The sequence below is a fragment of the Poecilia mexicana genome, unplaced genomic scaffold (assembly GCF_051168715.1).
Source record: "Poecilia mexicana isolate PSO_F unplaced genomic scaffold, ASM5116871v1 scaffold_23, whole genome shotgun sequence".
Lineage (NCBI taxonomy): Eukaryota > Metazoa > Chordata > Actinopteri > Cyprinodontiformes > Poeciliidae > Poecilia > Poecilia mexicana.
Window position 1 is genome coordinate 2,971,875 of NW_028263392.1, and position 22,156 is coordinate 2,994,030.

Consider the following 22,156-nt stretch of genomic DNA (forward strand, 5'->3'; position numbering starts at 1 on the left):
AAAACCCAGAAAATATTTATTTATTCTCAGTAGGCTTTAACTCATTTAAAAGAAGATTTGAATTGTCGATTGAGACAAGCAGCTGTATTCCTGCTTTAGTAAAAATATGTATTCTCTATTTTTAGCTGTATTCCTAACCCTAACCCACTTTCTGAAGAAGCATGTGGACCTGACTAAGTGCAGTCCAGGTGGCTTGAAGGGGTTAAAGAATGCCACTGATTACACAATCGGGCACGTGGATGGCGGGTACCATATGACCCTGATGTTGGAACCAGTCTCCTATGACATAGGAAGACCATGTTTAGGATCCATGGTCTTCCTGAACATGGTGTTTAGGAAAACCATGTACAATGTTCACGCTTGTGTGGTTATGTATGTTCTGGGCAAAGCTCTACAGAGCATAGCCAACAGCCACTTGCTTGAAGTCAGCTCTGTTGCTGACCAAGTTTGGTAAGAAAGATCAGGATGTGTCTGACATGACAGATCTGGTGGACCCATTTGGTGTCGCCAGTCTGTCGGTCCATGCGGCATGTAAAATCACTGCAGGCATATGTGGACGCAGATGTCCACATATGCCCTTAAGGACTTGGTAGGCACTCGTGGATCCCTCTATTCAATCTTGGGCATCCACAAGGCCACCAACTACCAAACAGACTTGGATCGTCTCCCAGTAGCCATCCATCCCACACTGTGGGATGTCCTTTGGGCAGATGGGAAGCTCAATTTCCTCTAGATGTATGTTGACTCTCCACATGTCCACATCCAGATGCGATATAGGCATCCGGTTTCTGTAGCAATTGTGACTTGTTGTATGTCACATCCCCAGTTCCAAAAAGCCCTGTTGTCCAGGACTGGATTGCACCTGTTTCATATGAAAGACCTGAAGGACAAGCTTGTACTCCAGATTTGAGGGTTACATTCCATCCGAGATCAACCCCAAATCCTTTTTCTGCGGACAATCAATGTGGGTCTTGTTGTTCCATGGAAAGAGCTGGCATGTCCTCTCTGTGGGGTGGTGCTTGCCTCCATTGCTAAGGGGCATAAACACTTCCAAGACAAGCACTGGCCTGTACATCTAGCTGGTTTTGCGGAAAGGGCCGTTGTATGAAAACAAGCCTTGCCAGCGTGGTATGTCATGCTGCAAAATGTGCAAAAGTAAGTAAGAGAGATGCGAGATCGAAACCCTTCTGCTGCCACGTGTCCAGCCTTATTCAGCTCCCAGAGAGTACTATCAGTGCATAAGAACAGAAAGCAATGGCTCTCAGTGGCAATACAGAAAGGGGACCTTCCCCTAGGGAATACTCAGCGGATATTGACTTGGATAACAGGCTGTTTGTCCCGATCTCCCCCACCCCCAAACAGAAAGGAACCTCCCAATCAAAACTCTCGCTTAAATGTGGCATGGAAATGTTGGCAAGGGAAACAAATGTTCCTGATAGAGGCCTTCACCCCCTTCGGTCCTCTCCTGCTGTGCTTAACACAAGACTCAAGGAGTACATCAGACACATGAGGTGTCTGATGGGTAGGAAGCTTCCACATGGTCGGAAACTCAGAGCCAGCTTGAGTCGACATGTGACCATCAGAAAAATTAGAGGACAAAATTCAAGAACATACAGGAATTGATAAAAAGTAACATGCCAGCTGCAGCATCCTTGATACTGGGTAGTAGCCACATGAGAAATTGTGACATAAGTAAAGAGGTGGTTGAGGACACATACAGAAGCCTATGGGAATAGACACAATTACAAGGAGCTTGGGATCTTTGGTTCTCTCCCTAAGGCTGATAACGAACCTCTCATCATGCCCATAACTCCAGATGAGGTTCTAGTTGCCTTGAAAGGTTCCAGTGAGAATAGCGCTCCTGGACCAGATGGCATTAAGAAAACGGACATTTGAAGATGGGATAAAGACGGTAAACTATTTGCTTGTCTGTTCAATGCGATTGCTTAGTCATAGAAGACTAAAGTCACCAGTCAAAATTGTTTTATGAGCTCATGTTTAGAGCAAAAAGGAATTCATTCTTTTAGGGGGTTCAATGTACAGCAAAGTAATGTGCATCTCATCCTCACCCTTTAAGTTTTAGACTTGATCATGTCTCCCCCCCTCCCCCACACCCAGTGGATAAATGTGAATATTCATTATCTTGTTCTCTAATCGTGAATAAATGAAGAATCATTCATCTATCCATTGTCCGCATCCACATATTCATACATGTTCACAGTGAAGCTGGTCCCTCTCTCCAGTGGTCTAAAACACATTTCACTTTTTAAATCAGAATTAGGACTTGACAGCCACCCATAAGTGACTTTTTGTTTTTGTCTATTAACACAGAGCCAGATCGAGTCGTCACTCCTACTGGGAGGCCAGGCTTTAAGAAAACGTTTTCCTCTGAAGTTCGGATGGATCTTTCTGTTGTTGACTTTCTTTGTCATATGGGTCGTAGTTAGCAACCCCAACATCGCTGATCACATAAACAGTAAATTAGCAGAGGTGAGTACTGGTTCATGAACTCCAACTACAGAACCACCATAGGCTTGTAAAAATACAGTTCGACAGTTTTCACATTCAAACTGAACAGGCATAGAACAAAAATATTCAACCAGTTTCATGCTAATTGAGGAAGAGAATCAAAATGTTAATTAAATTCAGTGAGGGAGTGTAAGGACTAAACATATAATCAGTATTTGGTACTAAAACTGTTTTCATGTCACTTGATTTGTTCAATCTCTAAACTTTATTCTCTAGCTGAAGACGAAAGTTCCCACCACTGAGGCTCTGATTCCCACCACCAGAACTCTGAAACGTTCTACTGAGCCTCCTAAGCCAACCAGTTTCTGCTCCTTCCACTCTGTGTTACCTGAAGACGCTCTTGAGTTAGAATTTTTAAAGAACTACATCACCTGGCCTGAAACACCATCTGTCCCAGATAACTTCTCTCTGACTGACACCAGTCATGCTGCTCACAGCACTTTCACCATCCTTCCACGTGACGGAGGGGGAAGTTGGCACGTTGGTGATCAGCTGGAGGTCTTGATAAAAATGAATGACTTTCTTGGACGTCCCAAGAAATCTGGTGGAGACGTCGTATTTGCTCGGCTGCACAACCCAACTGTTGATGCAGGTGTGGTGGGGAAAGTCTTTCATCATCACAATGGTTCCTACTCGGCTGTTTTCCCTTTACTCTGGGAAGGAAGCGCACAGGTTGAGGTAAGACTGAATGTTTTCCTCTAAAATGTGCCAACAGTGTGACTTAGATAAGACCTCCTTTTTACTCTCACCTAAATAAGCCTTTTGTGTCATGAGTTCTGGGTGTTTAGGACCTGAATGCTAATAGTAGGAAGGTAATCTAATATTTTTATGAGTTTATTAATTTGCCCTGATTTAGTAGTTCTGTCAGAATGTTTTCAACATAATTTTTAGGTACAACTTTTGAAAACCAGAAACTCAGTTTAAGTAACATTTCTCCTGTTGATTTGCCCCAGGAGTGTTTTGTGCAATAAATGTTCGATAGGTATAGTCAGAACATTACTGACTATACAAGAAATACAATGACTTGCCAATTTCAGTAAAAGTACAATTTTCTTGATTCTCATGGAGTATGAACTCTTTTTATCCAGTCTAATCACTGGAAAGAAAGAAACATGGAAGAAGTAGGAGATTGTAGATCTGGGTGGTCTGGTAACTATTGGTGATTGGTAACACATACTTACCATTGGATTTTTGACACAAAATAATCCAGCTGTTCATAAGGACAGAGAAAACTATTAACAAAAAGAAGCAGATGCTGGGTCGGTGTTTTATGGAAAAATGTAAGGACTTTATGGTGTATCAAAGCTTTCAGTGCATTAAATGTTCAACAAAAGAACATAACCCTAAATCTGAACAGTCAACATCCAATTTTGCCTCAGTTGTCTTTCCTCAGCCCTGTTGCTAAGACTTTCCCACAACCTGAAGTATTCTGACGTAAATCAATGTAGAATTCTGCAATAATATTTTCAGAAGGACAGCTATGCAGTTGTTGCTTAAATAATATTAGTTATGTTGTGTGTTTATGTTGCTCGAATGACGATCAACAGCAACATAGCTGAAGACATAGGAACATTATCTTCCTTTTGACATTTAAAATTACTCAAAAAAAATGAGTCAAAATTAATATAGTGAAGTCTGTAGCTAATGTTATCTTAACAATAAAAACATTATTATTTATTTTCTTCATGCTGTGTAAACTGTGGAACCTGAAAAATCGTTTTGAACACATGATGAAAGTATTGCAGGTTTTCATTCTGACATAAATCCCAGAGATTATTTGGTAACACTTTATTTGAAGGGGTTTGCATAAGACTGACATGACACTGTTATAAACATAAAGAAGCCTTTATGAATGTTTATGACAGTTGTCATGAAGTGTCATTCGGTAAATAATGACACTTTTAATGCAAAGTTGCTCTAAAAGTTGCATTTAAAGTCCATTAAAAGTGCCAACTTTGCATTAAATTATTATAATTTACAAAATTATTGCTGCACATCTTGTTCCTCGGTTCTCCCTGTGTTTCTGGATTCATTATTAAATTTCTACTATTGTCAGCCTGGGCCTACAAGCGTCTTTCCTCACCAACAATACCACATCATGACACATGCTTTTATTTTTAACATGTTATTACAATTACTATAATTTTTCCTTCTTCTTTTTTTGTGCTCTGTTAGCAGGTGCGCTGGCCCTGCATGCAGACAGACATTTAAAGACATTTAGTTGAAGCTGACAGGTAGTGATTTACTGTTTATGTTAACATTGTTGGAACCACAGAATAAGTCTGGTTTGTTTGCTTTTCCTTTTGTTAAAATGTTCTAATCGCTGCAGGCGACTGTAACATGAACAGTGAAATCAAGTTGAACCGGTTTAAAAATCTGAACCCTTGTGTTGTTTTCAGTCTGCTCCTTCAGTAATTCTTCAGTTTTTATTTTTTAATTGTGTTTGGAAAACTGATGTGATGAACTGTTTGGTTTCATACTTGGCTTTGCGGCAGGACCATTTTTTTGCCTTAGGGTGGAAGTTTAATTAAAACATTTCTAAGTAAATTCTTGTGGTTGGTCTGAATATTTTGTTCATGGATCCCAGGCTGTGAATGTGTTCCTAACCACACACTAATTATAATGAAATATGACTCTTTTTTTCCCCTTTTTTCCTATGACCTATATGACTAGCATAGCACCAGGTTGGTTCAATTATATTTCAGTTATTGAACACAAGCTAAAAATAAAATGAGAACTGAACTTCAGGACAAGCAAAAGTTTTTATTTTGTTCATCAAATCAGTTTTATTTTGAGATTTTCGTCCTCTTATCTTCACAACCACTAAAATGGAGTTGAATCCAAATAAAACTTTGGCATATGATCTATGTTAAAGTTCAAGTGTTAATGTGACGCTGCTGATGATTTGGCAGCTATAATCATATTGTGACCTTGGGTGTTTTAAAATGAATTATTACAAGCAGTTCTGACCCGGTTCTGTTCATATTAAAGGAGAAGAACAGATCAATCTGAAAACTTATACTCTCTGTACTCTCTTCTTCCTAACACAGCTTAACTTTATTGTTATTTATTCCTAAATAAATCTTAGACACAATATTCCCCAGTTTTCTAAATGTTTGGAGAGCATTCATTTATATAGTTTTCATAATTTATGATCTACTCGAGTCATGTTGCATGAACACAGTTTTCTCTTTTTAAGAAATAAATCAGGCTCCTAATAAACAAGAGTGAATTGTTTATTGTTTGAATTCTGAAATTGTGAATTTCACCATTATTTCTGACTTCTTCATGTCTCGTCACATTGTGTCTGATTCTCATGGCGCTTCTGTCACAAGCAAAAAAGATAATGTCACAGATTTTTGTGGCCACCTAGGTGCGGCCCCTCACAGTGTGGCCCCACACAGTGTGGCCCCAGACTGTCCTGTCTGACATGAAAGAACAAATAAACGTTCAAGAATGTTTTTGATCCGTCCTCCAAAGATTCCCCAGAACTGCATTCCTTTTTGTGCTACTTGCATCTTCGTTGCTCCCTGTTTTCAACAGATTCTTTTTGTCAAGTATTCCACTCACAAATGTGTTACCTTTTACTTTTTCGATGTTTATGTTGAACAAATAAAAGCATTTAAGAAACCTGAGGTATCCAGAAGAGCGTACTATATTTGTTTTAAGCTCGATTGCGTTTCTTTACAAAAATAACTGTCTTCTGAAAATAAATATGTAATGTTGAAATATGTAAGTTAAATCATTTTGGGCCAAACATTGACCCCTGTGATACACCTGGGGGAATGTCCAAGAAGTCTGGTCTCTTATCTCTGAACTATCAAAAGCAGAAAATTACAAATAATAACAACCTTCATTTATTTATGAAGCAGGAGAACAGGTCTTTGTCTCCACACCCTGAAATCCTAAAAGAGAAGTTAATCGCTGCCACTAATGAGCTTCAACTATGCTGACAGCCTATAATTTAGTTATTTTCCAACCAAATTAAAGGCTTTTCACTCTTGCATTTGTGTTAGCTTCACTTGAGTTCAAAACATCCGGGAGTTTTAAAAACTCGTGTGAATAATTTTCATTTTACAGAAGACATTTATTTGAGTAAAGAATTAACAGTTTTCAAATGATGATTTCATTTATTAGGGGGAACTTCTATCCACAGCAGGTTGAGCCAAAGCCACCATCTAACGTTTGATGAAGCTTTTGTATCTTCATAAGGGGTTTATGGCCCACCAGAAATCAGGTTTATTATCATTATTATCTTTTTTATTATTAACATTATATAGCACAATCAAATGTCATATCCTGTTATCCCAGTTTGAGCAGAATAACAAAATCAGAGAGAAAAAAAGTAAAAGAAATCATCAGAGATGCTTAGCAGTGATGTCATCACCCACTGCCTCTACTGGTTTTACTTGTCTGTCATTTCCTGCGTCAACAGATGGAGCAAAGTGTTGTTGGTTTACTGAACAAAAGAGGAATTTTCTCTGCAATTGTGTCCCATTTTATTGCCTTTCTTCAGCAATATGAAGTCACTGCAAACAGCTGCGGCGCGTGGCTGATTTAGTTGAGCCTTCAGCCCAGACATTGTCAGAACATGTTACATTTAATCAATAGCATCCTTTGTGCCATGTGAACTTTGGAATGAGCAACTAATGTATGAATATTGAATGAATATTTATGCAGTTATTTTTAATTTTTACATCAAATATTTTTGTGGTAATCAGTTTTCACTTTGACTTAAGATTCATTTCTGTCATTTCTTTAGTCAAAAGTCAAATTGTATTGCTGACGATTGATTTGTAAATGAAATGGAAACGTTAAAACATCGAAGGGGTTGAGTAATTTTTTCTAGAGGGACTGTGAGTATTACCCCACACTTCCAAACAAGTGTTTAAATAAAAAAAACTCAAAAATATTCCAAATAGTTTTTCTTTCTTTCCATCTTACAGAAAGTTTCTGATTATGTCTTACAAAGGATGGCAAGAGATGGAAAGCTAATGTTTGACCTGTTTTGCATTTCTATCCTAAAGAAAAATAAAAATCTAAAACTTCAGATATCTTACAAACAAGATATTAACACACATGGAAAAACCTTCATAAAGCAGAAAGAGTTTCAGGGTTCAGTTTTGCCGCATGAACCAACCAGTATGTCACTGCGAGGGAACGCAAAACTATGGCACAGGAATGCATTACTTCTGTGAGGTAACGCAAACGAAAACAATTCCCCTAGATCCGCAAGGGGACTCCATACAAAATGAAAAATAAGTTGGGGGTACAAAAAAAAAAGGAGCAGTCAAGTCAATCGGGGCAAAATGAATTTTGTTTGAGAAATGTCTGGAGTGTGGTGGAACCAGAGCGTGTTCAACCTCAGGAGACAAGCTGATTCAGAGCTTATGTTCTTGAGTCAGAAGTAATAAGGGTTGGGATGTTATTGTGTAACAGAAGGAACTGATGTATTCCATAATGAACTTCAGATGCATTTCAGAGAGAGATGTTGTGACACAATAACTTTGACATTATCCCTTTTCGCTCCTTTGGCCTTCCTGCCTTCCCAGTTCTGCTGTTCTGCATCTTCGCCGCCTTTACTTTACTCGTTGTTGAAATCTGAAATGCAAATCATAAATCAGGTTTTGTGGATCTTGGGCATCTGAATTTCAAAACTGCCTTCCAGTAAATGTTGACTGAGGACCGAATGCCAGTGTTCTTTCCCACAGACTGAATCCCTGGTACTGGATTCAGGAGAGCAAGATAACATGAGATTTTAGCAGTATTTTTAAATAAACTTCTCTTTTTCTTTCAGGATAAAGAAACATTCTAGACTTATTACTAAAACTGTTCAGCACATTTTTTTAGTGCCTAAAGAAAGCTCTAAAGCAGGTTCCAAATACAAGAGCAGATCCTGGAGATGAGGACTTAAGGCTTAAGATTTTTAAGATCTTTGCTTTTACCCCTGATGTGGTTCATGTTCATGCCCTTTTGCTGTATTGGAGACTTTTCAAATGGATGACGCCTTGTGTTCAGGTTGATGCCTGGAGGAGGTGAGGAACACCAGTATTTGTTTAATAGCTACTGTACAAGAATCTGACACCAGTCATCAGTCATGTTGACAGGTGTCTTTTCAGAGAGCTATGGTGCTCAAGTTGTACATATTAAGGTTTTGTTACCACACAATGCTGCCATAATCCTAAAAAGCGGATCAGTTAGAACAGGCTTGGGCTTTGAGTCCGCTGGATCCACAATAAAAGTTGTCTTAACACATGGCACAGATGTCACAATACTTCAAGCATGACTCACTAGATTACACTATTCAACTTACTCCAATGGCACTGATGTTGATGAATGTATGTTATTTCAGTGCTGTATTCCACTTATGAGGGGATTACTTGGCCAACATCGACAGCCATGTGTAAACAGTTACGTCCCTGGAAATAATCCCAGGATTAGTAAATGCAAAGAGCAGCGGATACATGAAGCAAGGAGGGTTTGGGCAGAAAAATGCAAAACAATCTTTGGTCAGTCATCTATTTTTGTCAAACATGTCAAATGATGAAGCTCGTTACCATCTGAACTCAAGAAAATAATGCTTTTAATTCATTTTGATTTGAATTTGCACAGGAAAGAAATGCTTGAAAATGAAGCAGGCCTGTGAACACTAACTGAAGTCTTCAGTGTGATCTGTGACATTTAATTTTACATGTATGCGTGCATAAGCATGTGTGTGTGTGTGTGCGTGTGTGTGTGCGTGCGTGTGCATGTGTGTGCGTGTGTAATTCAGCATTTGCATTGAGTATATTGAGGAAGTGACACAGTTTTCAAGTCATTACTTAAGTTTTGAAGGTTTTTGTAACTGAAGCTTACAAAAAAAACAACAGCTGACCTTAATGTCCAACAATGCATAACAACAAGGAGGCGTGGCCGATAAGTGAGGTACAGAGTGAGGGTCGCATAAAACCATCATGCCACTCTCTCTTCTTTTTTTCTTCTTTCAACCATCTGACCTTTGTGAGACCATGTTCATTCATGGGTGTTTACGAGACTTCAGACTGAGGCATAATGCAATGGACTGCTGGGAAGTAGGGGAAAAGAAACCAATGTTTTAATCTTTACCTTTTTGCTGTAACACTGGAAGAAAACCCCAGTTGGTTGCCAACTAACACAATGTAATCATGATGAACACTTACTGCTGGCAGGATTAGATTATTTTCATTCTCACATTTCTGATAGGAAATTAGATGGTAGGATCTAAAAAAATCATTTAACACATTTTTTATAAAATAAATGTTTTTATTAACATTTAAATTTCAATATAAATAAAGACTTTGTGAGGATTTGATGTTTTCTGTGTTGTCTGTCTGCCCTTGATTGCTCTCAGCTGTGTCTCGGGTTCCCTGATTGCCCCTGGTGTATTTAATCCCACCTGTGTTCCCGGCTCCTTGTCGTGTCACATGTCATTGTCTTTGCTGTCATTTGTCCTCGTTGCCAGTGGTACCAGTGTTGAGTTCCTTGTCTCTAAGTTTAAGTATGCTGCCTGGTTTTCTGTGAGGTCACTCATTAAAATCTTAATTGATTCTACAAACCTGGGTCCACTGCGTCTACCCCTCCACCTATTTGTATTTCTTCAAAGTTTCCTTGGAGGCCATTTCATCCCAGCATCAAATTTCCTTTACTTACTTCTGTGTTGCTAATTTTTATTCCATCTTCAGAACTGCTGGTTGACATGTCTTTAACGTGATATAGATCAAGTGTCACCAATCACCAATGGTTACCCAATTACCAGGTTATATTCTACAACTTTTTTGTTTCTGTAAAGTTCCCTGCTGGAGAACATATGTGTGATAAAACAACATTTAGCATGTTACTTATTATGGGACGCTGTGGATGGAGGTTGTGTGGCAGGTAGTGGGCCAAGGTCATCTCCCAGGCATCCACAAATCGGACTTTCACCCCTTTAAATAATGTCCTGAGTATTTTGTCACGTTGAATAGAAAACCAGTCACTGTTGGTCAGAGTCTCGTAGAGGGACAGCGCTTTGGGGTTCGCGGTCCTGATGATGACCAGCGTACCTGGAGCTCTGGTCAGCAGCCGCTCCACTGCCCTCCGTATGCTCAGCAGGCGCCGGATGTAGACCTCAACAGGGAAAGTGCTGAAGTGCGACCAAACTCCAATAACTATAGCCGTGTTTTCACCTCCAACCAAACCATCCAGTTCGTTGGCAATGTATCGTGCCTGACTGACCGGCAAGTTACCGAAACGGATGGGAGGAGCGTGGCAGCGGAACGTCACCAAGATGTTCTTAGCGTAATTCAAGGCCATAAAAGGTCCTGTCTGCGTTCGACTTTTCAGGTCAAACTTCTTTAGATCTGAAATCGTGAAAAAGAGCAGATTAGACTGTAACATGAACCAATTTCAGTTGTTACTAGACATTTCTATTGGGCGTCTACCTGGTGCTGCTGAGATTAAATATTCAAACCACTGCCTGATGGTGGAGTCTCCATACAGGTGGAGCACCTTGCCACTCAAACACTGGCTAATTGCAGAGTTGTTAGTAAGCTGGTGAACTGTGGTGCCATCTAGTGCTCGCCAAATCCCCTGGTAATAATAACCAGCAGGTTGAGCGCTCACACTTCCCCCTAAAGTCAGAAAGAAGGTTAAAAAGATTAGCCAAGAAGAAAATCAAGGCCAAAAACAGTATTTTTAAAGATTGTTGTATTTTTACACAATTAGACCAAATTTACCTGATGTGTTTGTGGGAACTGTTTCATTCAGAACTGGAAGAAAATAATATTGAAGGGTTAGTGATTTCACTATTGTGATGGTAGGGATTTTCATTCCAGCTGAAAAAATCTATTCTACAGTAGTTATGGTAAATCCATGTTTATGTGTAATTAAGACAAACATGCGTATGTCACTAAGTATGTACAACATGAGTATGTACCCCATGTGCTCTGGTGTACTTCACTCTGCTGGCAGACTCAATGCAGAATCAAACTGGGTGTCCGTTGGACATGTCCGCTCAGAGCTACATTTTTACAGCCACATACATACATCTTTTGTTGCACAGTAAGCTGCTTTGTGCAAAACCGTTTTCACATTGGGCTGATGATGTTGAAAGTTGGTGCAAACAGTCCAAAGGACACACAGCAGCCAGACTGCCACTTGACTGACAGCTGTGTGGTGGCTGGTGGAGCCACCTGGTGGAGAAGGAATGGGGCTGGGCACCGAACTACATCATCAAGCTTGTTTATCTATCAAGACTGTGGAAAATACAGAAATGTTACCTTTTAGTTTGGGTAAAATAGTGACGTTGGAAGACCCTGATGCTCGAATGAAGACTTTCATATTTACACCCCTGTAGCACAGCACAGAAAATATATTAAACATCTTCACTTCCAATGGATTCTTGAATTGAATATGATGTATTTTGATCCAAGTATGTTTAAGCATGGTGTTAAAGGAAGAAAGGATCCGTTGCTCATGGTACAATTACCGCCACTTATTTGGTAGCAAATTAATTTTGCATGTCATGTCATGCAAAGTTAAAATGGTTGCATTAAACCAGATATAAAGCTTACCTTTGAAAGAGCTTTTCCTCCATCGGCTTTAGTTTCAGACCGAATCCTCCAAATGAGTGAATGACTCTGTGTTCACATTTGAGTTTCTTTGGCTTGTAGCAGAACCAGGGCTCGCCGGTGCGGATGTCGGTGAAGTTGCAGAGCTTTTCGGGGGGCGCCTTGAGGCACACGTTACAAGCAGTAGCTTCAGTGACTGAGCCAGAGCGGAAGATGCCTTTTAAAGAAACTCTGCCAGGGTTCTGCTGGGTGATTCTGTCCAGCACAGTGACCGCCTCACTGGGATGGACCAGGGTCACCTGTTCACGAAAAGTCCAGTCTTGTAAGATTAAGTCCAATCTTGTATCTATCTTTATTTTAGGTACATAGAATATTTGTCTTTACAGAGATATTGTTCTTGCAAATTCACTACATTTAAATAGCACTATTTATGACAAAATAGAAAAGTTCTCTCTCAAATGTGACGACGTTTCCAAACATATTCACTTGTCTCCTCTTCACACTTAACACAGAGGGTTTAGGTGCAGGTATAATGTCACATAACACTCTCCAGCTATAATAGATTCTGGAAAATCTTCCTGTATCTAGAAGTGTGTTTAAGCGAGCCTTTGACCGTTCTTCCAGTGGTGCTATACGTGGGTGACAGAGCTTGACTCACAGACTCTGTTCTAATTTGTCTGTCATATTCTTTGCTGGCCAGTTAAGTTCTTTTATCATATTTTAATATTATGGAGGTCCTTAGTGCTTTAATTTGCAGGCATGTTGGAACAAGAAACAACTTTCCCTTTTAGTTTGGTATCTACAAAGTAGGGAGGATACAACTGTATAAAAGGCTCAAGGAAAAATAATAACCAACAAAAAAAATCCAGCCTCACTCAGTATAATTCTACCTGAACCAAACTTTAGATTTCACACAGGGCAGCCAAGGAAGTTTCATTCAGCTACTAATTGCTGACCTGAGACTTATTTGATTTCCAGACAGAAAGGCTTGATGGAACACGACTCCACAACTCTGGGTTTCAGCAGCAGAGAGGTTTAAATCCATCCAGAGGTTTTTACTATACTTGATGATGTACAGCTTGGATTCATGAGAAACAATCAAGTCAATTTGTCAGTTGCATGAAGCCTCACACCCTGAGGCTGTGTTGCCTGTCTTTTTCAGTTTCTTCCTCTTTGCTATAATAATGCACCACTGGAAGCTCAAGCCATTCTTACACAGTTGTTTGTAGAATCACTCTAGATTCCTAGGTGCTGAATTTTACACACTTGTTACACACTTTTTGGATCATCTGGATTCATTGAGTCCAGTGGTTTGGCAAAAAACCTTTATCAATGTTGTATATTATTGCTTTTAAAAAGCAACACTGCACAATTTGAGAAGAAAAGTTGAAGGATGTCATTTTTTTTTTTGTTGGTTTTGTTCTTTAGTTTTACATTAGACACGTTTGCCTTTCACACACTTGCCTGGCTGCCTTATGTGAAAGGTTAGGTCTTGTACCGACCTTCGTCTGGATACAAGGGCTATTTCTTTCTGGAGTCTTGGGACTGTACTTGAATGTTTTATGTGCTGTTTAAGTGTAACTCCATTTTCTGAATGGAACCTCCCACATGTTCTCCCTAAATTCATCTTAGGTACAGTATTAATGTATGACCCGGTGGTAGACCAGATGAATACACCCCAGTTCTCGCCCAACAGCCGCTGGAGAAGTATAGTCTGCTTTATACGAAGGAAAGATACGTTTGTCCTCCTCAGGTGCTTCTCTTGTGGTTTATATCATTTCTTCCTATGTTCATGTTATTCCCTGTGATCCTAACATGTTGTAGGTTGGAAATAAAGTCATCTAAACATGAGATTGTCTGTTTCCTCTTATCACAAATCATTAAAAAGGTTCATTTAGTTGAGTTAGGATATGTTACTGGCTCGCTTATCAAGAAATGTTTTAGTCTCACCTCAACATGTGCACTTCCTTCCCAGAGTAGAGAGAACACAGCAGTGTAAGAGCCATTGTGATGATCCAACACTCGCCCTGCAACGCCTGCAAAAAGAGTCGGGTTGTGCAGCCGAGCAAGCAGAACATCTCCCCCTGATGACTTGGGGCGGCCGTGGAAGTCGGTGATTTGTATCAGAACCTCCAGCTGATCCCCTACTCGCCAACCTCCACCGCCGTTTCTAGGTTCACTACAGTAAGCTGACATCTTTTAGTCCTTCAGGTGTTTTTTCTTTGTTTCTTTTTCTTTGATGCCATTGAATCAGACAGATTAGTGTATTCATTTATATTAATATTGGGGACATTTTAAAATGATCACAATATGACAAAAAGGAGGACAACATTTGTTCTTTGTTACTATATGAGGCATTTTTATTTTATTTTTTCCAGTGTGTCCTGTCTGGTAGTGTGGCACTCAGAATTGTTACTTAAGTGACAAAATGAAACCCAACAGTTTTACTTTCAAAAGTGAAGCATTAGGGTTTTCAATATGATGTTCCACTTTATATTCATGTAAATAAAACTTTATGTCAAAGTAATGGACACAAAGACAAAAGGTAAATGGAGGAAAAAAACTTCTCTGCAGTCATCTGTCGGGATAACAGCATCAGAGCGTCTGGTCTTAAAAACCTGAACAAGCTAATAAGAAGGTTAGCTCTGTCCTAGAGACAGCTGATGAACCTGTTATGCAAAATAGATTAGTCACAAAATGGAAACCAGTACAGACTACTCTATTTTAATTTACAAGTAATGTGATGAACCTGAACTGAAGTCAAATGAATGAAAGTGTAGAAAATGTGGCATTCAGTAAGACTGCATATTGGAATTAGCAGTTAAAATTAGTTTTGGTTTTAGTAAAGAGTGTTTCATCCAGTTCCTTTGCTCTTGTTACAGTGGGGTCAACTTGAAAGTCTCCATTCCATCTTTAGGACCTTCCAGTATCACCATTTTACCAAAACTAAAAGGTAAAAGTTGCTATATTGTCATAAATGTGTTACAATGAATTATTGATTGCCTGAAAGAGATGAAAACATGTAAGCAGTTATTCTGTGTGGCTTTCTCAGACAACTTTGTCCACTGGCATTTTATAATTTACCTGATCAGTTTGGACTTTATTTCAGGTATATAAAAATGAGTCAAATGTAGTTGCATCAAACATAATGCATGTATTTAGAAAGACATGCATTTTTGTTGAATAACCCGTAAAAGGCTGATCTGCTATGAAGCTACCATAATGTAGAACAGCTGTTTTTTCTGCTCAAGTTACTGTCAGAATACACAATCACTAAATATAATTTGTTTTTTCTTCCAGTTCTCAATGAAACAGTCCCTGTTAACATGTCAGGTAAAGTTGCTGCTAGTATAATTGGGTTATAAATGTATTAATATCCACAAAGGTGTTTTTGTAAAGTAATACTAGCATTCACTTTTTTAAGTCTTCAGTGATCGTAACGTCTTTTTGGTTTTCTTTTCTTTTTTGGATCTTCTTCTGAATCTCCCCTCGTCTAGGAGGAGCCATGAGAGCTAATCCTGCTGGTTATTACTACCAGGGTGCATGGCGAGCACTAGACGGCACCACAGTTCATCAGTTCAACAACGCCACAGCAATCAGCCAGTGTCTGAAAGGGAAGGTTCTCCATCTGTATGGAGACTCCACCGTCAGGCAGTGGTTTGAATTCTTAATTGCTAAAGTTCCAGGTAGATACTCAGTAGAAATGTCTGACAATTTGAATTGGTTCTTTCTGATGAGTTCTCTGTTACACTTTCAGATCTCAAGAAGTTTGACCTGAAAACCCCCCCACAAACTGGACCCCTTATGGCCTTGGACTATAAAAACAACATTTTATTGACGTTCCGCTGCCACGGCCCTCCGCTCCGTGCTTATACGTTGCCGGTCAGCCAGTTCCACTTTGTTGCCAACGAACTGGACAGTGTAGTTGGAGGCGCAAACACAGTAGTCATTTTTGGCGTCTGGGCACACTTTGGCGTTTACCCTGTGGAGGTCTACATCCGACGTCTGCTGAGCATAAGGAGGGCAGTAGTGCGGTTGTTGACCAGAGCTCCAGATACTCTGGTTGTCATCAGGACTGGTAATCCCAAAAGGTTGAAGCTGACCGTCAACGATTACTACGCATTGCAGCGAGACAAGATACTCAGAGCAATATTCAAAGAAGTGAATGTCAAACTGCTGGATGCCTGGGAGATGACCCAGGCCCACTACCTTCCACATGACCTCCACCCACCTCAACCCATAATTAAGAATATGATAGATGTTATTTTGTCCCACGTATGTCCCCAGAGGTGAATTTTAAAGACACATGGAAGAAGCAGAAGGCTGTAGATCTGGGTGGTCTGGTAACTATTGGTGATTGGTAACACATACTTACCATTGGATTTTTGACACAAAATAACACCTGTCATGAACATAAAGAAGCCTTTATGGATGTTTATGACAGTTGTCATGAAGTGTCATTCGGTAAATAATGACACTTATAATGCAAAGTTGCTCTAAAAGTTGCATTTAAAGTCCATTAAAAGTGCCAACTTTGCATTAAATTATCATAATTTACAAAATTATTGCTGCACATCTTGTTCCTCGGTTCTCCCTGTGTTTCTGGATTCATTATTAAATTTCTACTATTGTCAGCCTGGGCCTACAAGCGTCTTTCCTCACCAACAATACCACATCATGACACATGCTTTTATTTTTAACATGTTATTACGATTACTATAATTTTTCCTTCTTCTTTTTTTGTGCTCTGTTAGCAGGTGTGCTGGCCCTGCATGCAGACAGACATTTAAAGAATATTAGTTGAAGCTGACAGGAAGTGATTTACTGTTTATGTTAACATTGTTGGAACCACAGAATAAGTCTGGTTTGTTTGCTTTTCCTTTTGTTAAAATGTTCTAATCGCTGCAGGCGACTGTAACATGAACAGTGAAATCAAGTTGAACCGGTTTAAAAATCTGAACCCTTGTGTTGTTTTCAGTCTGCTCCTTCAGTAATTCTTCAGTTTTTATTTTTTTAATTGTGTTTGGAAAACTGATGTGATGAACTGTTTGGTTTCATACTTGGCTTTGGACCACTTTTTGCCTGAGGGTGGAAGTTTAATTAAAACATTTCTAAGTAAATGCTTGTGGTTGGTCTGAATATTTTGTTCGTGGATCCCAGGCTGTGAATGTGTTCCTAACCACACACTAATTATAATGAAATATGACTTTTTTTTTTCTTCTTTCCTATGACCTATATGACCAGCATAGCACCAGGTTGGTTCAATTATATTTCAGTTATTGAACACAAGCTAAAAATAAAATGAGAACTGAACTTCAGGACAAGCAAAAGTTTTTATTTTGTTCATCAAATCAGTTTTATTTTTGAGATTTTCGTCCTCTTAACTTCACAACCACTAAAATGGAGTTGAATCCAAATAAAACTTTAACATATGATCTATGTTAAAGTTCAAGTGTTAATGTGACGCTGCTGATGATTTGGCAGCTATAATCATATTGTGACCTTGGGTGTTTTAAAATGAATTATTACAAGCAGTTCTGACCCGGTTCTGTTCATATTAAAGGAGAAGAACAGATCAATTTGAGAACTTATACTCTCTGTACTCTCTTCTTCCTAACACAGCTTAACTTTATTGTTATTTATTCCTAAATAAATCTTAGACACAATATTCCCCAGTTTTCTAAATGTTTGGAGAGCATTCATTTATATAGTTTTCATAATTTATGATCTACTCGAGTCATGTTGCATGAACACAGTTTTCTCTTTTTAAGAAATAAATCAGGCTCCTAATAAACAAGAGTGAATTGTTCATTGTTTGAATTGTGAAATTGTGAATTTCACCATTATTTCTGACTTCTTCATGTCTCATCACATTGAGTCTGATTCTCATGGCGCTTCTGTCTCAAGCAAAAAAGATAATGTCACAGATTTTTGTGGCCACCTAGATGCGGCCCCTCACAGTGTGGCCCCTCACAGTGTGGCCCCACACAATGTGGCCCCTCACAGTGTGGCCCCAGACTGTCCTGTCTGACATGAAAGAACAAATAAACGTTCAAGAATGTTTAAGATCCGTCCTCCAAAGATTCCTCAGAACTGCATTCCTTTTTTGCTACTTTCATCTTTGTTGCTCCCTGTTTTCAACAGATTCTTTTTGTCAAGTATTCCACTCACAAATGTGTTACCTTTTACTTTTTCGATGTTTATGTTGAACAAATACAAGCATTTAAGAAACCTGAGGTATCCAGAAGAACGTAGTATATTTGTTTTAAGCTCGGTTGCATTTCTTTACAAACATGACTGTCTTCTGAAAATAAATATGTATTGTTGAAATATGTAAGTTAAATCATTTTGGGCCAAACAATGACCCCTGTGGTACACCTGGGGGAATGTCCAAGAAGTCTGGTCTCTTATCTCTGAACTATCAAAAGCAGAAAATTACAAATAACAACCTTCATTTATTTATGAAGCAGAACAGGTCATTGTCTCCACACCCTGAAATCCTAAAAGAGAAGTTAATCGCTGCCACTAATGAGCTTCAACTATGCTGACAGCCTATAATTTAGTTATTTTCCAACCAAATTAAAGGCTTTACACTCTTGCATTTGTGTTAGCTTCACTTGAGTTCAAAACATCCGGGAGTTTTATAAACTCGTATGAATAATTTTCATTTTACAGAAGACATTTATTTGAGTAAAGAATTAACAGTTTTCAAATGATGATTTCATTTATTAGGGGAAACCTCTATCCACAGCAGGTTGAGCCAAAGCCACCATCTTACGTTTGATGAAGCTTTTGTATCTTAGGGGGTTTATGGTCCACCAGAAACCAGGTTTATTATCATTATTATCTTTTTTATTATTAACATTATATAGCACAATCAAATGTCATGTCCTGTTATCACAGTTTGAGCAGAATAACAAAATCAGAGAGAAAAAAATTAAAAGTAATCATCAGAGACGCTTAGCAGTGATGTCATCACCCACTGCCTCTACTGGTTTTACTTGTCTGTCATTTCCTGCTTCAACAGATGGAGCAAAGTGTTGTTGGTTTACTGAACAAAAGAGGAATTTTCTCTGCAATTGTGTCCCATTTTATTGCCTTTCTTCAGCAATACGAAGTCACTGCAAACAGCTGCGGCACGTGGCTGATTTAGTTGAGCCTTCAGCCCAGACATTGGCAGAACATGTTCAATTTAATCAATAGCATCCTTTGTGCCATGTGAACTTTGGAATGAGCAACTAATGTATGAATATTGAGTGAATATTTATGCAGTTATTTTTAATTTTTACATCAAATATTTTTGTTGTAATCAGTTTTCACTTTGACTTAAGATTCATTTCTGTCATTTCTTTAGTCAAAAGTCAAATTTTATTGCTGACGATTGATTTGTAAATGAAATGGAAACGTTAAAACATCGAAGGGGTTGAGTCATTTTTTCTAGAGGGACTGTGAGTATTACCCCACACTTCCAAACAAGTGTTTAAATAAAAAAAACTCAAAAATATTCCAAATAGTTTTTCTTTCTTTCCATCTTACAGAAAGTTTCTGATTATGTCTTACAAAGGATGGCAAGAGATGGAAAGCTAATGTTTGACCTGTTTTGCATTTCTATCCTAAAGAAAAATAAAAATCTAAAACTTCAGATATCTCACAAACAAGATATTAACACACATGGAAAAACCTTCATAAAGCAGAAAGAGTTTCAGGGTTCAGTTTTGCCGCATGAACCAACCAGTATGTCACTGCGAGGGAACGCAAAACTATGGCACAGGAATGCATTACTTCTGTGAGGTAACGCAAACGAAAACAATTCCCCTAGATCCGCAAGGGGACTCCGTACAAAATGAAAAATAAGTTGGGGTACAAAAAAAAAAAAAAGGAGCAGTCAAGTCAATCGGGGCAAAATGAATTTTGTTTGAGAAATGTCTGGAGTGTGGTGGAACCAGGGCGTGTTCAACCTCAGGAGACAAGCTGATTGAGAGCTTATGTTCTTTAGGAGTCAAGCAGTACATAAAGAAGTAATAAGGGTTGGGATGTTATTGTGTAACAGAAGGAACTGATGTATTCCATAATGAACTTCAGATGCATTTCAGAGAGAGATGTGACGCAATAACTTTGACATTATCCCTTTTCGCTCCTTTGGCCTTCCTGCCTTCCCAGTTCTGCTGTTCTGCATCTTCGCCACCTTTACTTTACTCGTTGTTGAAATCTGAAATGCAAATCATAAATCAGGTTTTGTGGATCTTGGGCATCTGAATTTCAAAACTGCCTTCCATTAAATGTTGACTGAGGACCGAATGCCAGTGTTCTTTCCCACAGACTGAATCTCTGATACTGGATTCAGGAGAGCAAGATAACATGAGATTTTAGCAGTATTTTTAAATAAACATTTTTTTTTTCCAGGACAAAGAAACATTCTAGACTTATTACTAAAACTGTTCAGCACATTTTTTTAGTGCCTAAAGAAAGCTCTAAAGCAGGTTCCAAATACAAGAGCAGATCCTGGAGATGAGGATTTAAGGCTTAAGAATTTTAGGATCTTTGCTTTTACCCCTGATGTGGTTCATGCTCATGGCCTTTTGCTTTTGCTGTATTGGAGACTTTTCAAATGGATGACGCCTTGTGTTCAGATTGATGCCTGGAGGAGGTGAGGAACACCAGTATTTGTTTAATAGCTACTGTACAAGAATCTGACACCAGTCATCATGTTGACTGGTGTCTTTTCAGAGAGCTATGGTGCTCAAGTTGTACATATTAAGGTTTTGTTACCACACAATGCTGCCATAATCCTAAAAAGAGGATCAGTTAGAACAGGCTTGGGCTTTGAGTCCGCTGGATCCACAATAAATGTCGTCTTAACACATGGCACAGATGCCACAATACTTCAAGCATGACTCACTAGATTACACTATTCAACTTACTCCAATGGCACTGATGTTGATGAATGTATGTTATTTCAGTGCTGTATTCCACTTATGAGGGGATTACTTGGCCAACATCGACAGCCACGTGTAAACAATTACGTCCCTGGAAATAATCCCAGGATTAGTAAATGCAAAGAGCAGCGGATACATGAAGCAAGGAGGGTTTGGGCAGAAAAACGCAAAACAATCTTTGGTCAGTCATCTATTTTTGTCAAACATGTCAAATGATGAAGCTCGTTACCATCTGAACTCAAGAAAATAATGCTTTTAATTCATTTTGATTTTAATTTCCACAGGAAAGAAATGCTTGAAAATGAAGCAGGCCTGTGAACACTAACTGTGAAGTCTTCAGTGTAATCTGTGACATTTAATTTTACATGTATGCGTGCATAAGCATGTGTGTGTGTGCGTGTGTGTACTTCAGTATTTGCATTGAGTATATTGAGGAAGTGACACAGTTTTCAAGTCATTATTTAAGTTTTGAAGGTTTTTGTAACTGAAGCTTACAAAAAACACAACAGCTGACCTTAATGTCCAACAATGCATAACAACAAGGAGGCGTGGCCGATAAGTGAGGTACAGAGTGAGGGTCGCATAAAACCATTATGCCACTCTCTCTTTTTTTTTTTTCTTTCAACCATCTGACCTTTGTGAGACCATGTTCATTCACGGGTGTTTACGAGACTTCAGATTGAGGCATAATGCAATGGACTGCTGGTAAGTAGGGGAAAAGAAACCAATGTTTTATTCTTTACCTTTTTGCTGTAACACTGGAAAAAAAAACCAGTTGGTTGCCAACTAACACAATGTAATCATGATGAACACTTACTGCTGGCAGGATTAGATTATTTTCATTCTCACATTTCTGATAGGAAATGAGATGGTAGGATCTAAAAAATCATTTAACACATTTTTAAAAAAATAAATGTTTTTATTAACATTTAAATTTCAATATAAATAAAGACTTTGTGAGGATTAGTTTTTTTCTGTGTTGTCTGTCTGCCCTTGATTGCTCCCAGCTGTGTCTCGTGTTCCCTGATTGCCCCTGGTGTATTTAATCCCACCTGTGTTCCCGGCTCCTTGTCGTGTCACATGAGTTCCTTGTCTCTTAGTTTAAGTATGTTGCCTGGTTTTCTG

General features: G+C 38.8%; 1 protein-coding gene and 1 pseudogene across 2 annotated transcripts; one reads left to right on the forward strand and one right to left on the reverse strand.

Annotated features, from left to right (window-relative positions):
- Nucleotides 1-310: 310 nt before the first annotated feature.
- On the forward strand, nt 311-17,215 carry LOC106903704 (NXPE family member 3-like; annotated as a pseudogene). The gene is made up of 5 exons (XR_015762233.1): nt 311-445; nt 2,746-3,219; nt 12,198-12,417; nt 15,578-15,781; nt 15,853-17,215. The product of XR_015762233.1 is annotated as an NXPE family member 3-like (transcript).
- On the reverse strand, nt 9,790-12,262 carry LOC148152467 (NXPE family member 3-like). The gene is made up of 5 exons (XM_088003271.1): nt 12,099-12,262; nt 11,805-11,875; nt 11,262-11,294; nt 10,968-11,156; nt 9,790-10,886 (listed from the first exon to the last, which is right to left on the reverse strand). Exons 1-5 carry the CDS (start codon nt 12,119-12,121, stop codon nt 10,312-10,314), a joined length of 891 nt encoding a protein of 296 aa, XP_087859397.1. The 5' UTR covers nt 12,122-12,262; the 3' UTR covers nt 9,790-10,311.
- Nucleotides 17,216-22,156: the final 4,941 nt, after the last annotated feature.

Coding starts and splice junctions, on each gene's coding strand:
- LOC148152467 (XM_088003271.1), bottom strand. CDS start 12,121: ATGGAGGAAAAGCTCTTTCAAAG. Junction 11,295..11,804: donor TATTTTACCCAAACTAAAAG/GTAACATTTCTG, acceptor ATTTTCTTCCAG/TTCTGAATGAAACAGTTCCC. Junction 10,887..10,967: donor TTTAATCTCAGCAGCACCAG/GTAGACGCCCAA, acceptor TCACGATTTCAG/ATCTAAAGAAGTTTGACCTG.